At 33.1% G+C, this 27,765-nt stretch overlaps 3 protein-coding genes across 3 annotated transcripts in view; 2 read left to right on the top strand and 1 right to left on the bottom strand.

Moving 5' to 3' along the window:
• LOC114329376 (sensory neuron membrane protein 2) overlaps positions 1 to 27,765 on the bottom strand; it is a 164,856-nt gene that overhangs the window by 51,331 nt on the left and 85,760 nt on the right. The window lies entirely within an intron of this gene.
• On the top strand, positions 15,773 to 17,228 carry LOC114329379 (phospholipid hydroperoxide glutathione peroxidase). Its single transcript, XM_028278459.2, has 2 exons — positions 15,773 to 15,950; positions 16,384 to 17,228. The coding sequence occupies exon 2, from the start codon at positions 16,451 to 16,453 to the stop codon at positions 16,955 to 16,957; it is 507 nt and encodes a 168-aa protein (XP_028134260.1). The 5' UTR covers positions 15,773 to 15,950; positions 16,384 to 16,450; the 3' UTR covers positions 16,958 to 17,228.
• Positions 24,397 to 25,379, top strand: LOC114329378 (glutathione peroxidase). Its single transcript, XM_028278456.2, has one exon. It carries the CDS (start codon positions 24,595 to 24,597, stop codon positions 25,270 to 25,272), a length of 678 nt encoding a protein of 225 aa, XP_028134257.1. The 5' UTR covers positions 24,397 to 24,594; the 3' UTR covers positions 25,273 to 25,379.

The raw sequence follows: 27,765 nt of genomic DNA, 5'->3' as shown, positions 1-27,765 counted from the left end.
AGCCTTACATGAATTTTGTTTAAAATTATTTAAAAATGTGTAACTAATACAATTTTTTCAAGCATCTTTCTAAATGATGTTTCATTCAAAAAAAAAATATCAAAAATTTAATTCAAATGATTTGTAAGTGCTTTTTTAAAGCTTAGGATGTAATCTTTAAAATGCACTAAATTATTTGACTTTAGAAAAGAAATAAACTATTTCTTTTTAAGAAAATTAAGAAAGATAATAAAAACCGAAAGTTACCAGCTAAAAAAATGTCTATACAAAGTGATCAAAACTTTGTTCTGTAAAACTTACCTAAAGTACATTTAATAATAAGCTTTAACAATAATAAATGTTCAGCAAAAAAATTTTTTTTAGCTCTTATACAGTATGTCTGCGTAACTTGGAACCTATTGATAACTTTTTTATTATTTTTTATTCTTTATAAAATACATCGTATATAATCTAAGATGCAATCATCAAACATCAAATTTAATTACTGTTATACGAGGTATGTCAAAAAATATGAATTTCACTCAAGAGCAAAGTACCTTTACATTTCACAATATCGAAAATTGTTATTAAGAAAAGTTGTTTGGAATTAAAAAAAATGTTTTAGTGTTTAATTACATCCTTCTAATTAAAATATTGTGAATAATAAAGGCACTTAACTCTTAGAAAAATTAAAAAATTTTACATACCTCGTATAAAATTAAAAAAAGTTTGATATCTGCTGGTTTTATCTTAGATTTTAGACCAGGGAGAGCATTTTATGAAGAATAACTTTTTTTTCGTAAAAGTGATAATAAAATAGTTATCATGATGATGGGTATCCGTAATTTGAGAAAAAATTGAATTTTTTTTTCTATTAGAATGATGTAATTTTATATTTAGACATAGTTTCTAATTTCAAACAACTTTTCATAATAGCATTTTTTGGTATTCTGGAATATAAAGGTACTTTACTCTCTAACGAAATTCATATTTTTGACATAACTCGTATAAAATTTATAAAATTCGATATCTGATGGTCGAGTTTTAGATTTTTGACTATCCAGAGCATTTTATTAAGAATACCTTTTTTTCGTAAAATTGATAATAAAAAAGTTTTCCATGTGGTTCCTACCTACGCAGACACACTGTATAAGAGCTTATCTGTACAAGAATTTTCAAATTGCAATGCCATATTCGATTTCAGCATAATCAAAAACAAAATAGAAACATATTTGATCAAAGTGATATGATGAATTTAACGCTATTTTTATAATTATTTATACAAAACAATTGTTATTGTTTAAACAATTAATAAACAATTAGCGGCCAAATCTGCGAGTAGAACTTTTTACTTTAACATGTATATAAACTAACAAAAAAAGTTTTAGAAAAATAGAAGCTTGTTTGAATTTTTCCGAAACAATGCATGTTTTCGTTCTAATTGCACTCCCCTATCAAATAGTAGTCAGAAATAACAACTATCAAAATATTTATAAGACTGACTGTCAAATGAATGCCAAACCTAATGAATTAATGGCGAGGACTTCAAATACTATGATATGATGCCACGACCAATGAGGGCGTCTTTTGGGCTGCCTGCTATAATTGAATTTTCTCTCGATTTTAATCGTCTTTAAGGGCCAAACGAAAGCCAAAAAAACTGTTGTTTCTTTGATATATGTTTTAAATTACGTTCTCGTGGGCGTACTGCGAAAATCCATTAACTCCATTTTTTTCAATTTTCTCATTTTAATACCATTTAATCCGCAAACATCAATATGAACAGTAAAAACCGTATATCTCCAAATTCGTCCTCCACCGTGCTTATATCGGTTCATTCAATGACACAGAAAATCAACTATCTCCATCTTGTTTTAAGTTTTCATGAATAAAATAATGTTTTTCGAAATATCTTTATGTACATGTATGTGCACACCACCTGTGGATAAAATCCTTCAAAATCATATCCAGGTACCAAAACTTGAGCAGCCAGGGTACCAGATTTTTAAGAGGTAGCCATAAGGTATAATAATGTTTAAATGCGTTTTTCTCAAAACTTTACTTTTGTGAGTTAGTGGATTTTCCCAGTACGCCCACGTTCTGTTGTGATTTATAGAAATTTTTTCGAATTTAAAATTTTATGCAAGTTCCCTATCGTCTTATATTTGGTACCTACTCTCTTTATGCCTTACGTGTTAATTATAAATTGTTGGGGTTTGGAGCTGAGTATTTAATAAACATGAGTGATAATAATAATAGTAATTTATTTAGTGATATCGAGGTTAAAAGTAGTCGGCAAGTAAAAAAATAAAATAAGCAAACAAAAGAAAAAACATTGATGTTAACCCTTAAGTACTAACATCTTAAATCAATTACGTAAACACTAACTAACCGCCTGACAGACCGGTTTAACATTTTAGCATTCATTTTTGTTTTTGTTAAATATTTTAATGCAAAAAAATATCTCGATGACTTACTGAAAGTATTGATTATCTAAAAAACACAGTAATAATTACTCTAGTTTTTCTGCATTTATTAAAATAAAAAACAACAAGAATGGAAGGATTGTTTGTGTACCTTTTTACTCCTGAAAAAAGTGTGATAAAAATTAAACAAATTATAGAATCTTATTAAAAATTTATAATCGAGTTAAACAAAGAGTAAGAAAAATGAAAATAAAAAGGTTTTTAAAAAATGTTAAAACAAAAAAAAACTGACAGGTACTATAGTTAGTACAGTATAGCAATGGTAGTCAGTAGCAACATTTTCATCGCAAATTGATGCCACTTGGCTTATGTCGACTTCTATCATCTTCAACCTCATCAATCCATTTCAAAAGAGTTTTCTCAGGGTCTTTATTCCTATTTGATGTTTTTTGACGAACTGGGGCACATGTGTAATGAAACTGGGCACAAGCACTAACCGTCTATTAGACGGAAATCACACTTTGAGCCTAAATATCTTTCTAATAACAACCTGCCGCAAATTGCCGAATTCAGTACTATTAAAGAACAACCCAACTTGAAAAGTCATAAACGGGTGACCTTCAAAATTTTCTAGGAAGGGAAAATCCCACTTTCGACAAGCGATGCCGTCTGAGAGACGGGGTGTTAGTACTTAAGGGTTAAGTGGTTAGAAGTTAATTAGTTTTGATGGGAAATAAGCCACAATTTAAAAAAAAATGATTTTATTAACGTTTCGACGCCCAAATCGGGTGTCTTTGTCAAAATACAAAAAATATTAATGCATTAAATAAAAATGTTGTTGCTTAGTAAAAAAAATTCTTCTAATAATTTATTTAATCTGACTCATTTATATCGGCAATTCAGACATATATCATCATCATCCAGCCTTCTGCATCCAAAGTTGAACATAGGCCTCCCCTAATTTCTTCCAATTTTGTCGGTCTTGGGCTTTCTGCAACCAATTCCCAGCAATCCTTTTGACGTCGTCTGTCCATCGTGTAGGTGGTCTACCTCTACTTCTTCTGTCTTCTCTTGGTCTCCACACTGTAATTTTTTGGGTCCACCTCCCGTCCTTCATTCTGGCTACATGGCCCGCCCAATTCCACTTCAGCCATGCTACTCGCTCTATGACATCTGTGACGCCTGTCCTTCTGATTTCTTCGTTTCTGACCCTGTCTCTGAGAGTCAGTCTAAGTAGTGACCGTTCCATTCTTCTTTGGGCCACTCTAAGTTTCGTTGCTGTAGCCTGGGTTAACGATAATGTTTCAGCGCCGTAAGTCATGACTGGAAGCACACATTGGTTGAACGTCTTCCTTTTCAAATAATTTGGCAAGTTGCTCTTGAAGATGTCTGATAGAGCTCCATATGCGCCCCATGCTAAGGTAATCCTTCTCTGTAATTCAGCAGTTTGATTGTCCCTGGCAATTTGGATTTCATGCCCTAAGTATTTATATTTATGGACCAATGCTATTTCGTTGACGTCGACTTTTGGATTTTCGCTTTTGGTACCAAGTTTGTCATGTATTGTGTCTTTCCAAAATTTACGTTTAAACCAACTTTTTTACAGGCGGCATCTAACTCAGTAAGCATAGTTCTAATCTCTTTTAAGTTGTCTGTTGTAAGAACTATGTCGTCTGCGAATCGTAGGTGGGAGAGCCTTTCACCGTCGACATTTATTCCTTTGGCGTCCCACTCCAATTGTTTGAAAGCATGTTCAAGGACTGCCGTAAAGACTTTGGGAGATAACGTATCTCCCTGTCTAATTCCTCTTTTGATTTTTATAGATTTGGTATCTTTGTGTAGTCGGACGGCCATGGTTGCATTATTGTATATGTTCGCTATCAGTTTAGAGTACCGATAATCTATACGACTTTCCTCCAATGCTCTCACTATGCTGTTAATTTCAATCGTATCAAATGCTTTGCGAAAGTCTACGAAAGCCAGGACCAATGGTCGGTTGTATTCGATAGATTTTTCTATAATTCCTTTTATGCAGTGTAGGTGGCCGTTATAGTGCCAAAGTTTTTCCTAAAACCCGCCTGTTCTCTAGGTTGGTAAAAATCCAATTTTGTTTCCAGTCTATTTGTTATTATTCTTGTGAATAACTTGTATAGGTGGTCTAATAGGCTTATGGGCCGGTAATTTTCGAGGTCTGTTGGATCGCCCTTTTTGTGTAATAAGATGGTAAGTGCACTGTGCCATCTTGTAGGTGTTTCACTTTGGTGCAGGCATAAGTTGAACAATTCCTTTATGTTGTTTAAAAGTCTGTCTCCTCCAACCTTTACGGCTTCTATAACGATATTGTCTTCTCCCGGAGCTTTATTTCTTTTCATTTTTCTCAATGCGTTCCTGATTTCGTCTGTTGATATATCAGACATCAATTCCGATCCTTGGTTGACTAACCTTTTTCCTGAATCTTCTAGTGACTCATCATGGTTTTGTTGGCTGTTGTACAGTTCTGTATAGAAGTCTTCTACACCCAACAGTGATGTTTCTGCATCGTCTGCCTTTCTCCCCATTTTAGCGTTAAAGTCGCCGCATATTATGGTATAGTGTGTTGTTGTATCATTTAAGGCTAGAACAATGTCATCGTAGAATTTCTCTACTTCGTAGTCCGCATGGCCACTTGTTGGGGCATATACCTGTACGATTTTTAAGGCATACCGTTCATTTACTTTTAAGGTTAAAGAAGCTACTCTAGTACAGAAACTTTTTACTGATATGATGTTGCTTTCATGCTTTCTATGTACAAAGAAGCCAACGCCTCCTGTTGTTTCAGTTTCACTACCGATCTGATAGAATAAATGACCTGATTTCAGCTTTTTCAGGCTTTCTTCTCTCTGTTTTACCTCGCTAACGCCTATCACATCCCATTTAATTTTCGACGTTTCTGCTTCCATCTCTATGATTCTGTTTTACCTCGCTAACGCCTATCACATCCCATTTAATTTTCGACATTTCTGCTTCCATCTCTATGATTCGTTCTTCAGTTGCCAGGGATCTAGCATTATATGTAGCGACGTTGAGTTTTAAGGGTTTTCTAGGTTTGGTATGTTTACTTATGTCATAATCTTGTCCCCCCCAGAATCCGAGTTCGTGGGACAGACTATCAGCCCACATAACAATTTCATGTTCTTAGTATATTCATAGAACATACTTTTCAGAAAAAGTATATGCTGAGAATATGCGTAATTACCATTGGGAATGTGCAGAGCAGATGCTGAGTATATACTACATTACAGTACTTAAACGTTCTATGTATATACTTAGAATGTACTACCGCACTTCTTTTCAGTATATACCAAGAATATCCGTTTTAGAACATTCTAAGGAGGTGCTGTAAACCTATTTATATACTTAGAATGTACTACCGCACATATTTTTAGTATATAGGAAGAATGCACTTTTTAGTATATGGGAAGAATATTCCAAGAGTGCTATATATTGCTCAGAAGTATGTTTTCAGCATCACCGAATCTCATCCTAGGTTCTACTTTCTACTAAATTTACATATTATATATGAGAATGTAGTTTGTACATTCTACAATATTACTTAAAAAGTAAATATGAAAATATATAAATTTTTGTTAGTTATATAAATATTATATAGGTAAGTAGGTATATATATATTTAGGTATATATTATATTTAGTTTATTTGCATATAAAAATAAAAATGCTGAATATACCTATAGTACCCAAATATATATTATGTAAAATATGTATGTAAATAACTAAAATTTATATGTTGTTTATATGTACCTATATACATACTTACTATTTAAGTATATAATATTGAAGTACCAAAATGAATTTTTTATTTGTAAGTTGACCGCAAACAAAATAAATAGGTTAATTATGCATGTTCCTATTCCTTGTAGAAATACTCGGTCTTCCTCATAACACAGCACAAACCAAAATACACATCCCGCATAGACAGTGATAGTGTTGAGTGTAGATACAAATAAATGCCAAATGCCTTGCCTAACTGTTTTTCATATTTTGTATTTTGCCTTTGTTCCCAACCCCTTACCCCTTATGCAGGTATGAAGCGGTCGTTTCCTCTTTGTTTGTGGGTTTTGGCTCAGCTTATCTGAATGTCAATTCCATGTAAAAATAAAATTCTAAGAATACTCATGATAAACTTATTAAACCAAAATAGTAAATGCATTTCAATGATGAAAGCGAAACGAGAATTTCTCCTTTTTCGTTAATACAATTAATTTTTAAACATTTTTACCATACAATTAAAACAATTTTAAATAATGAATTCGGTAGTTCAATAGTACTGCCTACATACATATATTTTTAAATTTTATTAATTATTCATAACGAAGTTGATAATCTGTTAGCCTATATATAGGCTAACATTATTCTTCCTATCCATACACATATTCCTTTTAAGATATTTTAAAAGTACTTATAAGTATGTGTCAAGTATATACTTTTATGTAATATTCGATAAAGGTATATTCTAAGAATAAACTTTTTTAAATATTCCGAGATACTACTTACACGAATGTACTCAGTATATTCGGTACGAGGATATTCCTTAAAGTATATGCAAAGAACATGAAATTTAGAATGTTTTTTACGGTACATGCTACGCTTGTACTACGCATATACTAAAAAGAATTTACTCCGACGAATGTTGGTAGTATATGCTTTGAACATGATGCGAACATCATTGTTATGTGGGAGTTTAGTGCGAGATTCTGGAAGTTTTTTCCTACTCGCCTGGGGTACTTCACTTTTAGATAATGACATTTTCATTTCGTTTTAGGGGGTATTTGGCGTGATTTTAAAACCTGCCGCGCTTGCCAAGAGGTGTTGGCCGGTTTTTATCGGAATTACATTTCCTTAATTCCAGTTGTTACAGTTATTCCCCTGATACTCGGTCGTCAGGGCCTCGTTTGTGGTAACAGGGTTCACCAACGTGAAGGTGAGGTTGACATTTGAGTAGGAGAGGCTATTTGAGACGCATCACTACCCCACCAGAACCCCCCCCCCCCCAGACATATATTATACATTTTAAAGTAGAAGACATTTATATTTATGAGTTGCGTTCCTGGGACGACTTTATTGAAAGATAGTTCATTCGATTACATGAAATCAACCCCAACTCAAGAATATCCGTCACAATAAAACCATAACATGTGATCTGTCTTTAAAAAGACAACCACATGCAATGGTGATAGTAAAATTCTCGCGCTAGAGATTCCATAGTAAATCACGAGGGAAAACCAGGAAAAAACCTCGTGATACTATCCCGACATCGTAAGTATTTGGTCTTACTTTAGTTTACTCTCAAAACTAATACCAAATTCTGACCTTAATTTTAGAAGTGGTTAGAAGATTTTCGTGTTATACTCTTTATCCTTTGTTATGAACTTTTATGTACGTTTTATGAACATATTTTCAAATTATCACAAGGAAAAAAATTCCTGTAAGGTGAGTCGGGGTAAAATCGCACCAAAAAATGTAAACATGAAATTTGTCTGACAATTGTAAAATGAAAATTAGGCACAGAATTATAATAATATGCATACTCTACTTTCAAGACATACTCTATTCATCTACAAGGTTAGATTTATAGTTAACAAAACTGTATTACTGAAATATTAAAAATAATAATATATAGTCAGTGTCCGATCTTATACCTACTTATGGGGCAAGACCGAACAAGAGGTCAAAATTGTACAGAACATTCATTTGTCCTAATAAGGTGGAAGTTCGAATTCCGGTCTTCCCCAATGAGAAAATAAATTGTCTGTGCAAACGATGGCAGTAATTTAGTATTTTATTTAAGTCAGTATATAACAAGAAATAATGTAATGCTTATGAACAAAACGTTTTATGCTTTATGGACATAAAAGAAAGTCCCATTATAACTAAATGTGTGCTTAAGTAACTACAAAATAAAAAGTAATTTCTGGTGAAACTTAAAAAATACAACATTAATAATTTTAGCACAAGTTCATGCCAGAAAATTCAATATTGAAAGTCATATATGAGCCTCGACGATCTTTCTCAGGTTCTGGTAAAATCATTACAATTGTATCTTTCGTTACAGTATTTTCGTCGGGTTGCTCGGGCCAAAAAAACTGGGCACTGTTATGCTTATGTTTTAAGCATTTTACCAGGTATTCATCATTCAATGTGTTCACCTTGAATAAGGATTTATTTTGTGTGGGGCAAGACCGAATAGCTAAATTTAGTTAAAAAAAACACACTAAATCTAAGAATATTCACTTCCTAAAATAAGTGTAAGTAAGCACGCTCAAACTTTGGTACCATCCAACTAATCCGTAAAGCAAGCGAAAGCACTACCGGTGACGTGATTTTACGAAGTAATCCGAGTTACCGCGACTGTGGACGGTCTTCCCCCAGATTCGATCTTACCCCGACTCACCTTACTGTATATATAATACTGTATACCATAAATCATAAAAAATAAAAACCTTATAAGAATGGATAATGACAGAATACCTAGTAGAACGCCTAGTGGAACGATGGTGGGACGTCGGCCAGTAGGAAGACCAAGGAAGAGGTGGATAATTGGAGGAGTGCAGCCATAGACGGAGATACTTGGAGACAGATACTGGGGGAAGCCAGGGCTCAACCTGGGCTGTAGCGCCTTAGGAGAGAGATAGAGCTTGTTCAATAGTAGAGATAGAGTACAATCTGAATTTCTTAAGCTTCTTGATGATGAATCTTTAAGAATACTATGTAATATCTTCAATAATATCTATGACACAGGTAATATTCCAAAAGATTGGCTAGTCTCAGAATTTATTACGTTACCAAAGAAACAGGAAGCAAAACAGTGCGGAGAATATAGGCTAATAAGTCTAATAAACCATACATTAAAACTTTTTCTTAAAATTATACATTGTAGAAGAATATACAAGCTATGCGAAGAGAGAATACAAGACACACAGTTTGGATTCATGAAAGGCGTAGGTACACGAGATGCACTGTTTAGTCTACAGGTATTATTTCAAAGATGCAGACATATGACTTGCGATATTTACACCTGCTTTGTGGACTACCAAAAAGCATTTCATATAGTTCACCACCGAAAAATGATGGATGTTCTAACAAAAGCCCAAATGGATGAAAAAGACCGGCGTATAATACAACATTTATACTGGAACCAATCAGCTACAATAAGAACAAATCTTGGAGATAAACCAACGAAAGCGATCCAGATTCTACGAGGCGTTAGACAAGGATGTATACTTTCACCTATATTATTTAACCTATATTCAGAGGACATATTTAGTGAGAATTGCGAACATGGAATACTCCTAATAATGGAAAACGCCTAAAAAACATCCGTTATGCAGACGACACCGTTATTTTTGCAGACAGTTTGAACAGTTTACAGCAACTAATAAACAAAATAAGTGAATAATTGATAATATTGCTATCGATAAAAGTGACTATATAATAACAAAACAATAGAATTTTTAAATAACCAAAATAGTATAACACTAAACAAAAACCCCACAGAAAAATACCGAAAACAAATTAAACTAGCCATTGAAAATTCAAAATCAATACTAAATCCAACAGAACAGAAATACCTTAATATTATGAACCCACAACCCCCTAAATTATACTCTTTTATTAAACTACACAAACCTGACCACCCAATAAGACCTGTAGTTTCTTTTTATACAGCTCCGTCATATAAACTTTCAAAAAAACTGTCAGATATTATTACAGAATACACTAAATTTTCACCTAAATTCACCGTAAAAAATACACTAGAACTAGTTAATAAAATACAACATTTTCAATTGCCCAACAACTCCAGACTAATTTCATTTGACGTAAAAAATCTTTTTCCTAGTGTTCCTCCTACAGAAACTTTTGTTTTAGTTAAAAACCTTTTAGAACATAATAGTACAAATCCGATCATTGCATCTGAAATTTTACACCTTCTTGAAATTTGCATAAATCAAGACTATTTTGAATTCAATAATTAAATTTACACAAACAACAGTGCAGGACATATTATGGGTAATCCTCTAAGCCCATTACTATCAGATATATTTATGAACCAACTTGAAACAACAATTTCTAAACACCCCTTATTTAAACAGTTCTTATATTGGTGGAGATACGTGGATGACATACTAGTCTGCTTTACAGGAACTAACAGACAACTTGACCAATTTCTATCATACATTAATTCACTTCATAGTAATATTGAGTTCACAATAGAAACAGAAAAGAATAATTCCATAAACTTTCTAGATGTAACGATTACCAGACTACACAACAAACATGAGTTCTCCGTATATCATAAACCTACCCATACTGACACAACTATACACAATTAATCATCCCATCCTACACAACACAAATTAGCAGCCTACCATAGCATGATACATAGACTGACAGAAATTCCTATGACAAAAAATAACTTCGAGACAGAACTAAATATCATTAGACAAATAGCAGTAAACAATGGCTATAACGAACAAACAGTTAACAACATTTTAAACCAAAAACTCCATAAGAAAGCCTTGAAATTAGTGTATCCACCACCACAGAAAGAACCCAGTACCTTCTGCTCTCTCACATATACTGGCAAAATAACAACAAAAATAGCCAGATACATAAAAAAGAAAGGAATAACACCAGCTTTCAGAACTAACAACAACTTAAGCAAACAATAAAAGCCGAAAGAGAAAGCAACTACAGAGTGGTGTGTACAAACTAACTTGTGGTGACTGTCCGAAAACTTACATCGGTCAAACTGGCAGAACTTTTGACAAACGGATAGCAGAACACAAAAGGGCTTTCAACAATAGAAAAATAGACACTTCTACATACGCACTTCACCTTCTAGATCATAATCATTCTTTCAATGAAGAGTTTCAAATTCTACATATTCAAAATAAAGCTATCACTTTTAGAATCAATGGAAATTAATAAATTGAAAAATACAGATATAATTCTGAATGACCAACTCGAGACAAACAGCTCCCCACTCCTCAACCTCTTCAGTTAAAGACTTAAAAAGGCAAACACATTGTAAAATATATCACTTGAGAAAGGCACTTTGCCGAAACAGCTGTAGTAATAACATAGTTGTAATAAATTTTGTGGAAGTATAGAAAAACAAACGTTTTTCAGTGTTTTATTGTGAGATAAAATAAGTGAAAGATTTCTACTACTTACAAGTAAATATATCAAAAACTAAATTTATAGTCATCAGCAAAAATAAAATTAGAGACGTCCAACTGCTCATGAAGAATACACCAGTGGACCGAGCAAAACAGTATACTTATATGATTCAGTCAATTTGTACTCTACGAGCTCTTTATAGTGGGAAAGTTTTGGGGTAGTTCTGATTTCTTTCATTATATATGGATTTTGGGCTGCTGAGTCCGAATATGAGGTTTGCGGACAAAATTTCTTGCCGAAACATTGAAAAAATCGCGAGAAAATCGAAAAATTTGAGCTTTTTTCCGCTTTTTTGCTCAAATCTCGAAAACTATTAACTTATTTATTAAATGGTCTGTTAACAGAAATTAAAGTACTTAAAATTATCTACAAATATCACTATTTACTTGTTTTTTCAGACAAACTGTTCGGTCTAAAATGCAAGTTGAAAATTGCCAATTTTTAACGGTCTCGACAAAATCCACTTTTTACATTCCAAAATTTAGTTTTTATTAGAATGCTGTCATTTGATAAATTTCTGCTAGTTTTCTGTACAAATAATAAATGTTCGTTCATATATGAATATGGTATGTCTCTACTCACAGCTTCCATGAATCCATTCCATCCTAAAATACCGAGAATGTCTTTGCTTTTCCCTTAGAGCCACAGAATATCAGGCACAGATGGAGTCACAGTTTCAGTTGGTGTGAACATTCCCTTCGGATCTTGATTTCTGATAAACCTTGAGGTTTTGTCCTTTCAAAATGTATAAGTTGACTTCCATAAACCTTAGGTGCGGGTTTAGTTTTTAGCCGAGGAATGGATTGGTTAGGAGCTATTGCATGTTTTGGTGCAATACAAGAAATGCCACTTATGACGTAAAAAGTGTGGTGGTATCCGTCGATTGTATGTACGTTAACCCTTTCTGTCCCAACGCTGCATATATCTGTTTTTGAAAAAGTGGCTCTGTAGTCCCAGCCGCCGTATATATACGTTCAAGGTGTTATGATCTCAATTTACCAAAGCCGAAAATATGCGTTGCCTATAAAATTTTAGACTCATTGGTGTCCCAATGCCGTAGAAATATGTCCGAAAATGTTAGATTATTGTTCCCAAAGCCTCAAAATGTTGGCACCTAAGACAGGTCATGCGGACCCATTGCCGTATATATCTTTTCACATATAAGATTTTAGATGTAGCACTGGTGGCAACGCTTATAGGTAGCTGCTAGAAGGTGAAGCGTTTGTAGCCACAGAAAAGACCAGAAAAACAAAAGAAGCGAAACGAGATACATATGTATGCAAGATGCGGAGTCGGCCTTTGCGTAGTGTCATGTTGAGGAGTACCACACAAAAGAAAACTTTTAATGTTATTAATTTACATTACATTATTTTTTTAAAGTTAGTTACATTGTTTCAAGTTGGTTTTGCTCTTTGATGCGAGTACTTTTGAAAAGAAAACGTTTAAGTTGGTTAAAAAAACTCATTAAAAAACATGTTTTGGTCATTTATTTGTTTATTTATATGCGACGTATATATAAGGCAATGGGACTCTAAGCATGAAAAAACCTTTGTGATTGAGGGACCAACATGCAAATTAAGGCCTGGCATAGAAAGGGTTAACAGCGTTTTCGTACACCTGTTGTTGTTCCGTACACTTGTTGTTGTGCACCAGATAGTTGGTCTCACCATTCCTTACAGGGTTGGCCGTTAGCTCTACAAAAAGTACGGCTCAAGAAAATAGGTTGATGTAGTTTCCTCTTTGGGGTTTTGTTCATCCTATACAGAAGCTGTTCGCCTGGAAGTGTCAGCATTCGCAGGCGATCCGCAGAAAATTGACCTGCCGTGCTTTACACATCAGGTGTACGATAACGCTGATTTTAACGCATATACAATCGACGAATACCACACTTTTCACGTTATATGTGGCATCTTGTATTGCACCAAACATGCATATAGTAGCTCCTAAGCAATCCATTCCTCGGATAAAAAAGAAACCCGTGCCTGAGGTTTGTGGAAGTCAGGGAGCTGTTCAACTAATTCATTTTAAAAGGACAAAACCTCAAGGTTTATCAGAAATCAAGATAACAGATCCGAAGGAAATATTCACACCAACTGAAACTGTGACTCCATCTGTGCCTGATCTTCTGTGGCTCTAAGAGAAAAGCAGAGACATTGCCGGCCTCTTAGGACGGAATGGACTCATGGAAGCTGTCATGGAGACATACCATACCTATGAACTAACATTTATTATTTGTACAGAAAACTAGGAGAAATTTATCAAATGACAGCATTCTAATAAAAAATAAAGTTATGGAATGTAAAAAGTGGGTTTTGCCGAGACCGTTAAAAATTGGCAATTTTCAACTTGTACTTTAGACCGAACGGTTCGTCTGAAAAAAAAGTAAATAGTGATATTTGTAGATAATTTTAAGTACATACTTTAATTTCTGTTGACAGACCATTTACTAGAAGTTAATAGTTTTCGAGATTTGAGCAATAAAGCGGAAAAAAGCTGAAATTTTTCACCTTTTTCGCGATTTTTTCAATGTTCCGGCAAGAAATTTTGTCCACAAACCTCATATTCGGATTCAGCAGCCCAAAATCCATATATAATGAAAGAAATCAGAACTGCCTCAAAACTTTCCTAGTCAAAACACAATTTTATTGAATCAATAGTCGGTTCGCTAAACTCAGACACAACTTACTAGGGATTTTAGTAGGTAAGTAATTTTGCCAATTTGGTAAAATTGTCAAAAAAAATTACTAAATAAGAAAAAGAAAATAATCGTTTTCGTTTTGATTCAATTCGAGTCTCTTGCCATCCTCTGACACAGTGTTTCTGGGTCTCTACCCTTTATCGAAGAGGCTATTGCAAGTAGACTAGGCAAGTAGAGTCTACTTGCAATAGCCTCTTCGATAAAGGGTAGAGACCCAGAAACACTGTGTCAGAGGATGGCAAGAGACTCGAATTGAATCAAAACGAAAACGATTATTTTCTTTTTCATGCTTTACTCGGTTTAGAGTACAAAATGACCAAGTGTTCTTAAGGTATTCTGAGACGCATTGTTGGAGAAGCTCCTCCTAGCGGCGCCGCTTGATACTATCGTATCTCGGTTAACAGAATCCTGACTCTTGGTCGAAATTTATTTTATTTAATTACTAAATAGTTAATAATTACTAAATAGTTAGTAATTACTAAATAGTTAGTAATTTTACAAAATTTTGGCAAAATTGACAAAAAACAAAAAAATTATACCTACTAAAATCACTAGCCAGTTGTGTCTGAGTTTAGCGAACCGACTATATCTTGGAACTTGGAACAATAGCAAACGAACAATGGGATCACTCACAAGAAATAAAATGTAGAATAGAGAAGGCTAGGAGTGCATTCAATTACATGCCCAAACTCTTTAAAAGCCACAACCTTAATCTGGAGATAAAAGTAAAGCTCCTACGATGTTATATCTTATCAATATTATACTACGGAGTTGAATCCTGGACACTCACTGATGCGATGGAGAAAAAACTTGAAGTCTTCGAGATGTGGCCTTACAGGCGAATCCTAAGGATATCATGGACGGACATGATAACCAACAAGACCGTATTACGAAGAATGGGGGAAGAAAGAGAGGTGATGTATACCATAAAAAGGAGAAAGTTAGAATATCTCGGACATATAATGAGAAACGGCACTAAATACAGATTACTGAAGGTTATACTTCCAAGGCAAAGTTTGCGGAAAGCGAGGAATTGAGAGAAGAAGAATATCATGGTTAAAGAACCTGAAGAAATGGTTCTCCACAACAACTAATCTATTTAAAGCACCAGTTAATAAAATAATTATAGCCAGAATGATCGCCATTATTCGAAACGAATAGGCCCCAAAAGAAGAAAGTATTTAGCCGCCTTTCGGTTTTTTAAATTAGAATTTAGAAAAAAAGGTCATTTTCACGCGCACCTGAAGTGCATCCCTTGCAGGCATTATTATCGCTGACCCTGATGTATATCCTTATATTTATTTCTGTTATAAAACCGGTTTTGTAAACGGGGGGCAATTTTTTCATAAAAGTGGTTATTTTTCCGGTGAGGGAAAAGCTCGCTTGAAGGTTGGCAACACTGCACACACAACAGATTAATCGATTAACCAGAGAAGGAGTGGTGGTGGATGAATAGGTATCGATATCTCGAAAAAATTTGAAGTTTATCAAGAATATCAAAATAAAAAATAAACTATCATAGCCGAATATTGGGAATGGGATATTTAAATAATAATTATTATTTTCTTAAATATTGACTGCATAAAAAAAGTAATACATTATCAGAAATGTAAGTATTAACACAAATAATAAATAAAACTGGACATACATCTGATATGATATTTTTAACATTTATTAATCTTTATTAAGATAAACATTACCTAAGTGAAATAATAACAATATCGTGAAAGTATATTTTTATATGTTATCAGTTACATTTAACAACAAACAGCTCTTAAAAAATAATAATCTTTATCTTTAATGAGAAATCAAGGCGGCGAGGCTTAACAATGGCAACACAGCGGCATAGGTCAGCTGATTAGTTTAAAAATAAAAATGTTGAACAAAGAAAAAGAAAGATAAATACACATAAATTATTCTGTCTACAAACAACCCCAACTTAGGGCATAACATAACCTATAATTTAGTTTCAAATTACTCCCGGGAATCATACTTAATCATTAAATCAATATTTAATAAGAAATACAAATGTTAATTCTCAGTTATAGAACCGTCTGCAAAGCAGCTGTAGCCTTTCGTAGTTTGGCTCTTATATCAAACAATCCAAAGATGTCAAATCCGGAGAACTACAAAGAAGCCTCCTCCATTTACGATTTCAGTGCAAAAGATATCAAAGGTGAAGTGGTCTCTTTAGAAAAATACAAAGGACATGTCTGCATAATAGTGAATGTAGCCTCCCAATGTGGTTACACAAAAAATAACTATGCAGAATTAAATGATTTGTTTGATGAATATGGCGAATCCAAAGGGCTGAAGATACTTGCGTTTCCGTGTAATCAGTTTGCGAATGAAGAACCAGGAGATAACGCCACCATCTGCCAGTTCGTGCAAAACAAAAACGTAAAGTTTGATGTGTTTCAAAAAATCAATGTTAATGGTGACGACTCTCATCCTCTATGGAATTATCTGAAATACAAACAAGGAGGCACCCTTGGAGACTTTATCAAGTGGAATTTTACCAAGTTCATTGTTGACAAAAATGGGCAACCAGTTGAGAGACATGGACCAAGTACGAATCCCAAAGATTTAGTGAAGTCACTTGAAAAATATTGGTAAATAATGTTACTTGTATATTTGCTTTTTATCTAAGTCATGTAATCTAAAAAATATTTATAAGTGATACCTACAATTTTATTTATGCTAAAAACTGTTAAAAAATCGTTTATATACCTATTCAATGTCTTTTTTATTTGTTTCATTTTAATGCTTTTGTTTTCAAAATTCTGTAGGTATAGCTTTAGATTTGACTGTATTCGCTTTCTAGTATTTTATTTCTTACAATAATTGTTAATCAATTTTGCACCAATAAAGGTATTTTTTTAGTCTTTATTATATTTCAATACCTATAAAAACAGCACTTTTCAGTTTTTATTTACTTAACAAAACACATTTAAACACTAATGGCCAGTTTCACCAACAACAAATCTAGGTGTTTGTTAAAAAGAGTATAAAGTCAAAAATGGTCAAAATAATATTTGTACCGAAAAAGACCATAAAGGACTATATCTCTACTTTGGCATCTATAGAACAAGTCAATATGGTAACACAGTATACTCTCTCTATAACGAACACGGGTATTATGAGGTTTCACTTATAACAAGGTACATTAGGTGTCCCATGAAATTCCTATTGAACTATAACCCTCTATAACGAGGCATATTTGGTTATACCAAGAGAAAATGAGATTGATGAACATGTTTCTTTACCTTTTCTTGGTATGGTATGGTGATGGTTATAAATAAATACACCAGCTGTCTGTATACAGAAATGCCTAAAATATGTGTGATTATCGAGACCAGTGATGTAATAAACTCCACCACCTATCAACTTCTTCCTGTTTATCAATCGCCTTTTTTTCAAAAGTGCCATTCAAACAATATTTAGTATAGGATCGGTACTCACTGGAGCGACCACAGACGTTCGGATACAATTAGCATCTCTTTGCAAAGACAATGACGTCGACTTTGCAAAGTAACAAGACACTTACTCAACACACACACACACACTACACATGACACTAGGTACCTAACTGCAATAATTCACCGTACCTACCATGCCAATGGCCATTAGTTGTCAAGGCATTAGCTAAATAAAAAAAAATATTTAGCATCTTATATTGCTTGGAATGGCTTCACTATAGGAAGTTAATGTTATAGAAAACTACATATTCATATGTATGCACAATTTTATTGTTGTCTGATATAACGAGGTAATTACTCTGCCATTTCAGTTCTCGTTATAGAGGTAGTCTACCTACTGTATAAAGATAAATAAAATTATTTGGTAGAAGGAAAAATTGGTATTGACTATCTTTTTTTGCTTCTCCTGAAAACTTGACTAAATTGATGGATACTTCTTTTAGAAATTTACCCTTAAAAATAGGTAAAGAAACATGTTCTTTAATCTCATTTTCCCTTGTTATAACAAATATGCCTCATTATAGTTCAAAAGGAATTTCATTTGACACCTAATGTACCTTGTTATAAGCGAAACCTCGTAATACCTGTGTTCGTTATAAAGCGGGTATACTATATTTTGCATACTATATGTACTCTTTCACTGTGGTCTGTAACCCATACCAGTGTAACACTGTTATGTTCCGCCAGTCTGTCATAAGCCCTAGAGTTCACCTTAGGGCATATGAGTGCTTGGCTCTATGTGTATATATATATTGATCCACTTCAGTTCTTGCACACTGTAAGATTGCAAAAATCTTTGCCTGAAGTATCTTCTAGTAGAGTCGTAAATTTCCACCACTATCTAATATTCATGTCATGCACCCGATCCTTCTACAGTTTTCGACCTCTCTGTATACCAGTTATGTCCACTTGGAAAGATACTTCAGCCTTATATCTGGGTATCATGTGGTCAGAAATCATGCTCTTTTTGGTATCCCTAATATCATGTTACTATACCCTATGCCTTAATCTAATCCCCATTTGTTTGATACACTAGAAACTCATAGAGTCTCCGAGAACACCATTAAACTTTGTTATAATAAACAAGTCCAAGAAGGAGTGTCAAGCAATGGAAGGTAGAGGTACACCGTACAGATAAGACATCAGAGCCAAACTGCTGGGGCATCATTCGAAGGGGACAGGTCAGGGCCGTTACTACCATTGGGGTAACCGGGGCCCCCGGCGAAGGGCCCCGGTTACCCCGGGTAACCGGGGTAACCGTGGGCCCCCCTTCGCCGGGGGCGCCAGTAGCGGCTCCCTTTTGGTTGGCCGTGCATAGATTTTAACGTGGAAATAAAAATATGTATTTTGAAAGCCGATCCCAAGGAAATATTTTCAAATAACACAATTTTAAAAACTATAGGGGCTCCCTAGACCTCAATATAAAGTTTTAATTTTTCACTGGGGAAATTAATCTTTTCGACTAAAATGCAATTAAAACAGAACCAGGGCCCCCGACACCTCAATATAAAAATTTAATTTATTACTTAGGAAATTAGTTATTTGGGCGTAATAAAACCGTTTATTTTCTTCTTTCATTGCTTGTATTTGATTTGTTTGTCTTTATAAAGCCTTCTCTTGTGATTTAATCATTTGAAACCTTGCTGATTCAAACATTGCTGATTCTTGTTTGCTTCTAGTTTCCATCTTTATTTATAACAATTCTAAACATACTGAATAAATCTTCAAAATGTAATAAGTGGTATATAGAGTGTATGTTAAACTACCTTTCACTCTGTGTCTCAAGAGAATTCAAACTAATAAAATATAAATGGTAAAATAAAATTACAATTAATAATAGAAATCTTTTGATAATAACAACATATTTGTAAAAATGCAAATTGCCTTTTACATTGTTCGGCTACAGGGCTACACTGTAGGTTTGTAATCGCTTTATACTGCCTATAGGCAATGTAGGTAACGCGTTTGTAATCGCGTTATACAGCCTATAGGCAATGTAACGCGATTACAAAACTACATTGTAGCCAAACAATGTAATTAACGTTATAGTAGGTATACTTTTTTATGAAAACAGAAAAAAATTTACATATTATAGTGATGGTACTCGCAAAATTATTTAGCTTAAAATAGGGTGATTTCAAATTTTTTTTTGTGTTGGTCAACCAAAATATGTAGGTGAGTACAAGAAACTTCAGTCATGGAATGCAATAATGGGTTATCAAGGGGTTAAATATCAAACATTTTTTCGGACCCCCCTTCCACTGGAGTGTAAACCCACCAGACTCCCCAGTGGGAGTCCCAAGATCACGTTTGCCCCAGGGCCCCCAACATCGTACTTACGGCTCTGGGACAGGTATTTAAATAATTGCACAAAATCTGACAAGAGTCATAAAACTAATTCATGGCCAGAATATGGTAAAAAATGAAATTTTTGTAAAATTGAACATATTATTTTGCTGTTGTGTTTTAAAAAGGAATCAATGAGTTAATTTAAGATAGATACAGTAGCCATGCAAACATATTGTATCGTTAAGATTAAGAGTACCTATACCTATGTAAAAAGGAGAAATTGTGGCAAAGTTAAAATGTAAATGTAGAGATAAAGTATAGGTACAGTATTGATCTTTTTGGTGTTAAGTAATTCAGATAAAGACTCTAGGATTACATATTAAGAATTGAAAACTTCTTGTGATTTAAATTTAATTAAGAGGGTTAAATCAGTTAGCATTAACTGTGAAACTAATTCATAATAATTAAAGACTATGGAGAGGTAGGTATAGTAGAATGCCGAGGAAGTATAGCGACCCGACACTGCGTCACGGAAGCAGCGCAACGAAAAGCATAGTTATAGTGAAGGTACTGCTAAATGTATTAATGAAATTTTAAAATGATGGACAATTGTTAATAAAAAATCTGCTAAAGACTGAAAAATTTTTTTAAATGTAAATATCGCAGTTAATAATAAAATCGTCAAATAATATTTAAATTAGAATAAAGATAAAATTTATTATGTTCATGTAATCAACCTCATACTGAAGCATAGGCGTAACCAGGGCATGGGGGTTATAACCCCCCCCCCCATTGGGATGTACTTTGAGTTCTATACTCTTAACACCATACCCCTAGAGACCTTTCCAGTAGTTGTAACCCTCCCTTAAGGATCATCCTGGTTACGCCGTTGTAGTCTTGTTGATTTAAATGTTATCTATTTTAGCTAATATTTTTATTAATATCTAATTATACTAAAAAAGTGCACAAAAAAAGAAAAATATATAAACTTCAATAAGTAACCAAGACATTTGTTTAATATGTTTAATTTTGATCACAACTTTTTTTTAATATTCATATTATATTGCATTTATAATAAGTGTTTTTGTTTATTAATGACTGTGTCTATTATCTAAGTAAAATAAATATACCCAATTCCACGAATATACGCCGTGAGCTCCTACGTAGAGGGGATATATAAATTCGCGAACGCCAGTAGTGGCAAGTCTGTAAACGTTTACCGGAAATTTGACATAAATGTCAAAGTGATTAATTTAAAATTAAAAACATTAATTATAAAAAATATTAGTTGGTCAAAGCTGTGGTATATATTTTAACCTTAAATATACTTACCTATGTTTTAAATACTGAATTTACGTTTTTTTAATGTTCCGTAATATGTAATTATAAATTAATCTTAGCGCCATCTACATGATAATTGTGAAAATATCCGAAGTAAAAAATTAATATTTCATCAATAGAACGTCAAAATGATTAGCAAAATCTTAAAAAAATCTGTTACAATTTAATTACTTTTTAGCGTTGTAAATATTAAGCGATAACAATTAAATAATAAATTTAAAAATTACCGGTGAAAGTTGAATTAGTAATCCGCCAGGAGCGACCCTCTTGGCTCTTGGATTATCGCGACAACGAATATTTTCTGTGTGCAAATACTTTCGTACTTCTTTGTTGCTTGCACACTAAAATATTCGTTGTCCCGATAATCCAAAACAGTCGTATATTCGTGGAATATACCATAATACTTTGTGGTCAACGGTGTAACCAGGACGATCCTACTGGTGGGTCTCTGTCTCTGGGGTATGTAATTAAGTGTGGTGTAAGCATATAGAGCTCAAAGTACATCCCAATGGGGTGTTATACTAACACCCAAAAATCCCTTTGGTTACGCTATTGCTTTGTGTTATTGTAATCAAACATAACTCTTTAAAATTATACTCTTCCCTTACATATTTGCTTTTATATGTATAAATAGGCCCTCTCTTTGACATATCGACAGTGTTGCCAAATCAAATAATACTCTGTTCTAATAGAGATGGCGGTGATTCAGTCAAGTTCTATTTTTTTTCGCCGCAAAATAGCAGTCTTCAATTCTGTATTTTAATAAGATTATTGAAGGGAGGTTATTTAAAAGAACTCTGCGCGTTTAATTTAAAAACGCTTCGAAGAGACAGTATTCAACTTATAATACAATTGTTGGGAAATATTTATGAATCAGTCCAAATATAACAGTATTTTGAAATAGCGCTATTATAACTTCCATACAAAGATACCAATTAAAATAGGACTAGTCCAGGGCGCATCTGTTTTGAGATGGACGTTGAGAGGTGACTCAAATTTTTTTGCAGAAATTGCTTGAAAATAAATCAACTAATAATATTTGGGTTATCCTCCCTCTCAAAAGGTCCGGAACATTGTTTAAATAATCAAAATGTCAAAAATTGAAGGAAAAATTCGATTTTTTTCTTGGTTTTTTGATTATAACTTTAAAAGTATTCATTTCCGAGAAAAGTTGTACTGACATAAAAGTTGCGTAATTAAATTTCCTACAATATAGAATTGGTAAAAAATTTAAAAAATAGTCACCCTAGTTGCAAAATAGCAATAATTGCGAAAAAACCATACAAAAACAAGTATTTGCATTTTACGTTTTTCAACCATTTATGCTACCCTTAGCACCTTCATATTTCACCCAGAAAAACTTTATGATACAATAAAACAATACTGTAAATTTCATTAGGATCGGTTCAATACATTTTGCAAAATAAATTTTGCAATCCAGCTTTCGCAAAAAAAATTCATTTTTTCAAAATGTTACAGGACCGAAAATAAAGCAGATAGCAAGTTGATTTTTTTTTTGCTTATAGAAATGTACTGTACCTTTCATTTGCAATTTTCAAAATTAAAATCGATTAATTACCACGGCGTCAGAAAATTTTGGAAATAAACAATAATTTTTGGTGCTACGCGCAGGACAGCGGTGTTCGATTCACACGAGTTGATTTCCACCAAAATTTCTTCCAATCTTTATCTAATATATTATTATATTATTCTATATTTTGTTGTATTGTAATATTTTAATTCCACAAAAATCAAACTAATTTTATTATTGTTTGTGAAATATTGTTTAAACAATTGCATATGTTTAAAAATAATAAACTTTTATTACCTATTTAAGTTAAAATATATGAACAAAGAAAGTTTTTGCGAATAAAAGTATTATTTCAAAGGATAGAGTACTTATGTGTTTTTATTTTGCAATAAACAAATTTATTTATTTATATCGAAATGTAATAAAAATTAAAATTTATCAATCATTATCAAAGGTCATTGGAATGCCCAATCAGAGCAAATCAGCTGTCCTGCGCGTAGCACCAATAATTAATGTTTATTTAAAAACATTCCTAACGCCGTGGTGTTAATCGATTTTAATTTGGCAAAATTGCAAATGAAAGGTACAGTACACTTCTATATGCAAAAAAAATTTCAACTTGCTATCTGCTTTATTTTCAGTCCTGTAACATTTTGAAAAAATGAATTTTTTTTAAGAAAGCTGGATTGCAAAATTTATTTTGCAAAATCTATTGAACCGATCTTAATGAAATTTACAGTATTGTTTTACTGTATCATAAAGTTTTTCAGGGTGAAATATGAAGGTCGTAAGTGTAGCATAAATGGTTGAAAAACGTAAAATGCGAATACTTGTTTTTGTATGTTTTTTTCACAATTATTGCTATTTTGCAACAAGGATGACTATTTTTTAAATTTTTAACCAATTCTGTATTGAAGGAAATTTAATTACGCAACTTTTATTTCAGTACAACTTTTCGCGGAAATGACTACTTTTAAAGTTATAATCAAAAAACCAAGAAAAAAATCGAATTTTTCCTTAATTTTTTGACATTTTGATTATTTAAACAATGTTCCGGACCTTTTTGAGAGGGAGGATAACTCAAATATTATTATTTGATTTATTTTCAAGCAATTTCTGCAAAAAAATTTGAGTCACCTCTCAACGTCCAAATGTACCAATATTTTTACAGATGCGCCCTGGTCTAGACGGAGTCACAAAGTTTCATTATCCGGATACGGATAAGTGTAAAATAAGTTTTTCAGTTAACCACATTATTTAAAGGCCCGGTCTTTTCACCTCCTGATAACTATTTTCTTAGTATCGGGAAGTTTATCTGACAGATTACATGCTAATCTGTCTGATAAACTTCCCGATATATATAAAAAATAGATATCCGGAGGTGAAAAGACCGGGCCTTAGTTGCAAACTAAATTTAGTTGCAGAATACACGTAGAAACTTTTTAATTATTTATAAGTGGGTCGGCTCTGTGGTCGGCTGACGTGTTCCGATTAATTATAATCGAGAACGATCAGAGAACGATCACAAATTCAACATCAACACGTCAACGCGAATCGATACATGCGCAGATTTTTATTCTGACAGTTTTATTGAAAGTCAAAGTCATCAAGTCATGTTTATTACTCGTCCTTGTAGCACCGGCATAGGTATACCAGGTATAGGTGTAACCTTATTATTAGCACCGTTATTAGTTATAGTCGCTATAGTAAAAGCAAGTGCTAAACTAGAAGAGCAGTTTTGTTCCAGTGACAGTCTTGACGGTTGTTCTCAATCCACTAATACCATGTCGAGTCCCGACAACTACAAAAATGCGAATTCTATCTACGAATTCACAGCAAACGACATCAAAGGAGAGCCAGTATCTTTGGAGAAATACCGGGGCCATGTATGTATCATAGTTAACGTAGCCTCACAGTGTGGATATACCAAAAATAACTACGCAGAATTGGTCGAATTGTACGATGAGTATGCAGAATCTAAAGGCCTCAGAATCCTTGCTTTCCCGTGTAATCAGTTCGCAGGCCAGGAACCGGGAAGTAATGCAGAAATTTGCCAATTCATGCAGAACAAGAATGTCAAATTTGATATGTTCGAAAAAGTTAATGTGAATGGTAATGACGCTCATCCCTTGTGGTCATATTTGAAGCACAAGCAAGGGGGTGTTCTTGGCGATTTTATTAAATGGAACTTCACTAAATTCATCATCGATAAAAACGGACAACCTGTGGAAAGACATGGACCTAACACCAATCCCAAAGATATGGTCAAATATTTAGAAAAGTATTGGTAAATGCTTATTTTTTTAAATTTTCTTGATGTTAGTATGACTCTATATTCATTGTTAAGTAATGTTTTTATATTTTTATTTTACTATACCAAAATAAAATGTTTTAATTATTCTTGATTTTGTTTTCCAGGCAAGATAAATATAGTTTGTAGGTTCTCCAAATTGAATATTGCACATTTTTAATGAAAACAAAACAATTATGTAGTTATACAACTCATTTTTTAATTTGATCAAAGTCTAAAAAATTGTCACTTTGTTACCATGATATCTAGCTAGGTATGTTATTGATAAGATAAAAATTGATTCTAAGTTTTTTAATACAGCGTTGCAGTATTTCCTTTCTTCAAGAGTTTTTGATATTTCATTTACTATTTGATGGACTTGTTGTGTGGTAGAGTGATTTTCCCGAAAACCAAACTGATGTTCTGGTAGTAAGGTTAGGAATTCATGATCTGCGTATATTTTTGTAGCAGCAATCTTTCAAAAACTTTGCCAACAATTGCTGTATTCCTAGATATCTCACCAAGGATTTGACAAAGTTTGGCACAGAGGTCTGCTTTACAAAGTAAAATTAGCACTATCTAGTAACTATTTCCTCCTAATCAAATCCTACTTATCAAATAGATATTTCTCTATAAAATTCAAAGACCAACAATCCAGCCTCGGTCCCATTAACTCTGGAGTTCTGCAAGGTAGTGTTCTCGGGCTGCTGCTTTTCTCACTCTACACAGCCGATATACCAGAGTCTCATAATACTACAATCGCTTCCTTTGCTGATGACATAGCAATACTAGCTGTAAATGAAGATCCCATACAAGCCTCACAAGACCTGCAACACCATCTGAACATACTCAGTGAATGGTACACAAAATGGCGAACAAAAGTAAACAAAATAAAATCATCTCAAATAATGTTTACCAACTGCCACAACACATGCCCACCTGTAAGAATGAAAAATGTAGAATACCAACAGTAACAGACGTTTATACCTTGGCCTCCATCTTGACCAACGTCTTACTTGGAAGAAACATATCCAGACCAAAAGAAGACAGCTAGATTTGAAATTCCGGCAAATGTATTGGCTCCTTGGGAGCAAATCAAAACTCAACATCCAAAACAAAATTCTTATGTACAAAGCAATACTCAAACCTATTTGGTACTACAGACTACACCTCTGGGGCTGTGCAAAGTCAACATCACTGATTATCATCCAAAGATTTCAGTCTAAAGTTCTAAGATCAATAGTGAATGCACCATGGTACGTAAGCAATCAAACACTTCACGAAGACTTAAATATACCTTTCATCAGAGAAGAAATCCATCCAGCCACTGAGTTACAAAATGAGCGTACCATTCACCATGAAAATGAGTTAGTAAGGGAATTATTCCATAATGGCCCTGCCACAAGGAGACTAGATAGAACCTGGCCTCAGGACCTATTTTAAAACTTAAACATAAATAGAATAAGATGAGACATCATTGGAAGTCTCTTCTTCATGCCCAAAAACATGGAACAAATTTACTTAATACCCTTTTAAATAGGTAGATTGTAAATAAACATAATTACATAAAAAAAGGTATTTAATATTTATTTTGTTATTCATAAAAATTTAAGTCATTTAAAATACCTAATTAAATTTTTAGAAAATAACCTAAGAAGATTTTTTGACGATTTTGACATTGGATGTAAGATAGATGTTTAACAGTGTTGCCACATTTATACCACAATTTATACCCTTGTTTTTTAATTGTTAAATATGCGTGTTTATCCGATTTTTTTGCCGATGCGGCGCGTTCCGTTTCAAAAATCTCCTATTTATCTCCGAAAAATATTTTTTCTAGATTTTTTGGGACATTCTAAATAAAATAAGTTTCTTGACATTTTTCTCAAAAGTTAACAGTTTTAAAGTTATAAGCGATTTGAAATCCGAAAATGCGTTTTTTTGTCATTTTTGGTAACAAAGCAACTGGAACTATACAAATAACATAATGTCTAATGTTTAATCAAGTTTAGTGTCAAAGCCATAGCCAACTAGGTAGAATGTGGTTTGTTTTTATTAATATTTTATGCACCAACAATCTTAAGAACGTAGGCATTTTTGTATCTTATCCAATATTAATAAATTAAGGATCATTCTAGATTAACATGAATACACATCATGAATTAACATGAACTACGAATAACTTACAAATTAAAGCATTTAGGTATAGGGAATGCTTAAGAAATAAAAAAGTACTATAAAACATCATTTCATTACAATATAAAAATACAGGGTGTTCCATTTAAGAAAACTCAGAAAATACTCATTCCGAGTTTCGACCAACTCTGTATACTAAAATTAAACATTTCGCTATATTATTCATTTTTAATAATAATAGACTATATTAAAAATAACTTGAACATAAATGGAGTTTTTGATATCAAATCAGTACAATTCTACAGGGTGTAAAATTGGCTACAAAATTTATAAAAAACAGTAATTATCTTTTAAACTA

The sequence above is a fragment of the Diabrotica virgifera genome, chromosome 9 (genome assembly GCF_917563875.1).
Source record: "Diabrotica virgifera virgifera chromosome 9, PGI_DIABVI_V3a".
In the NCBI taxonomy this organism is placed as follows: Eukaryota; Metazoa; Arthropoda; class Insecta; order Coleoptera; family Chrysomelidae; genus Diabrotica; species Diabrotica virgifera.
The sequence above is the reverse complement of the archived record's forward strand: the minus strand, read 5'-3'. Positions and strand labels throughout refer to the sequence as shown.

Excerpts from the sequence above, each read along its gene's own strand:
- LOC114329379 (XM_028278459.2), top strand. The coding sequence starts at position 16,451 with ATGTCAAATCCGGAGAACTACAAAGAAGCCTCCTCCATTTACGATTTC.
- LOC114329378 (XM_028278456.2), top strand. The coding sequence starts at position 24,595 with ATGTTTATTACTCGTCCTTGTAGCACCGGCATAGGTATACCAGGTATA.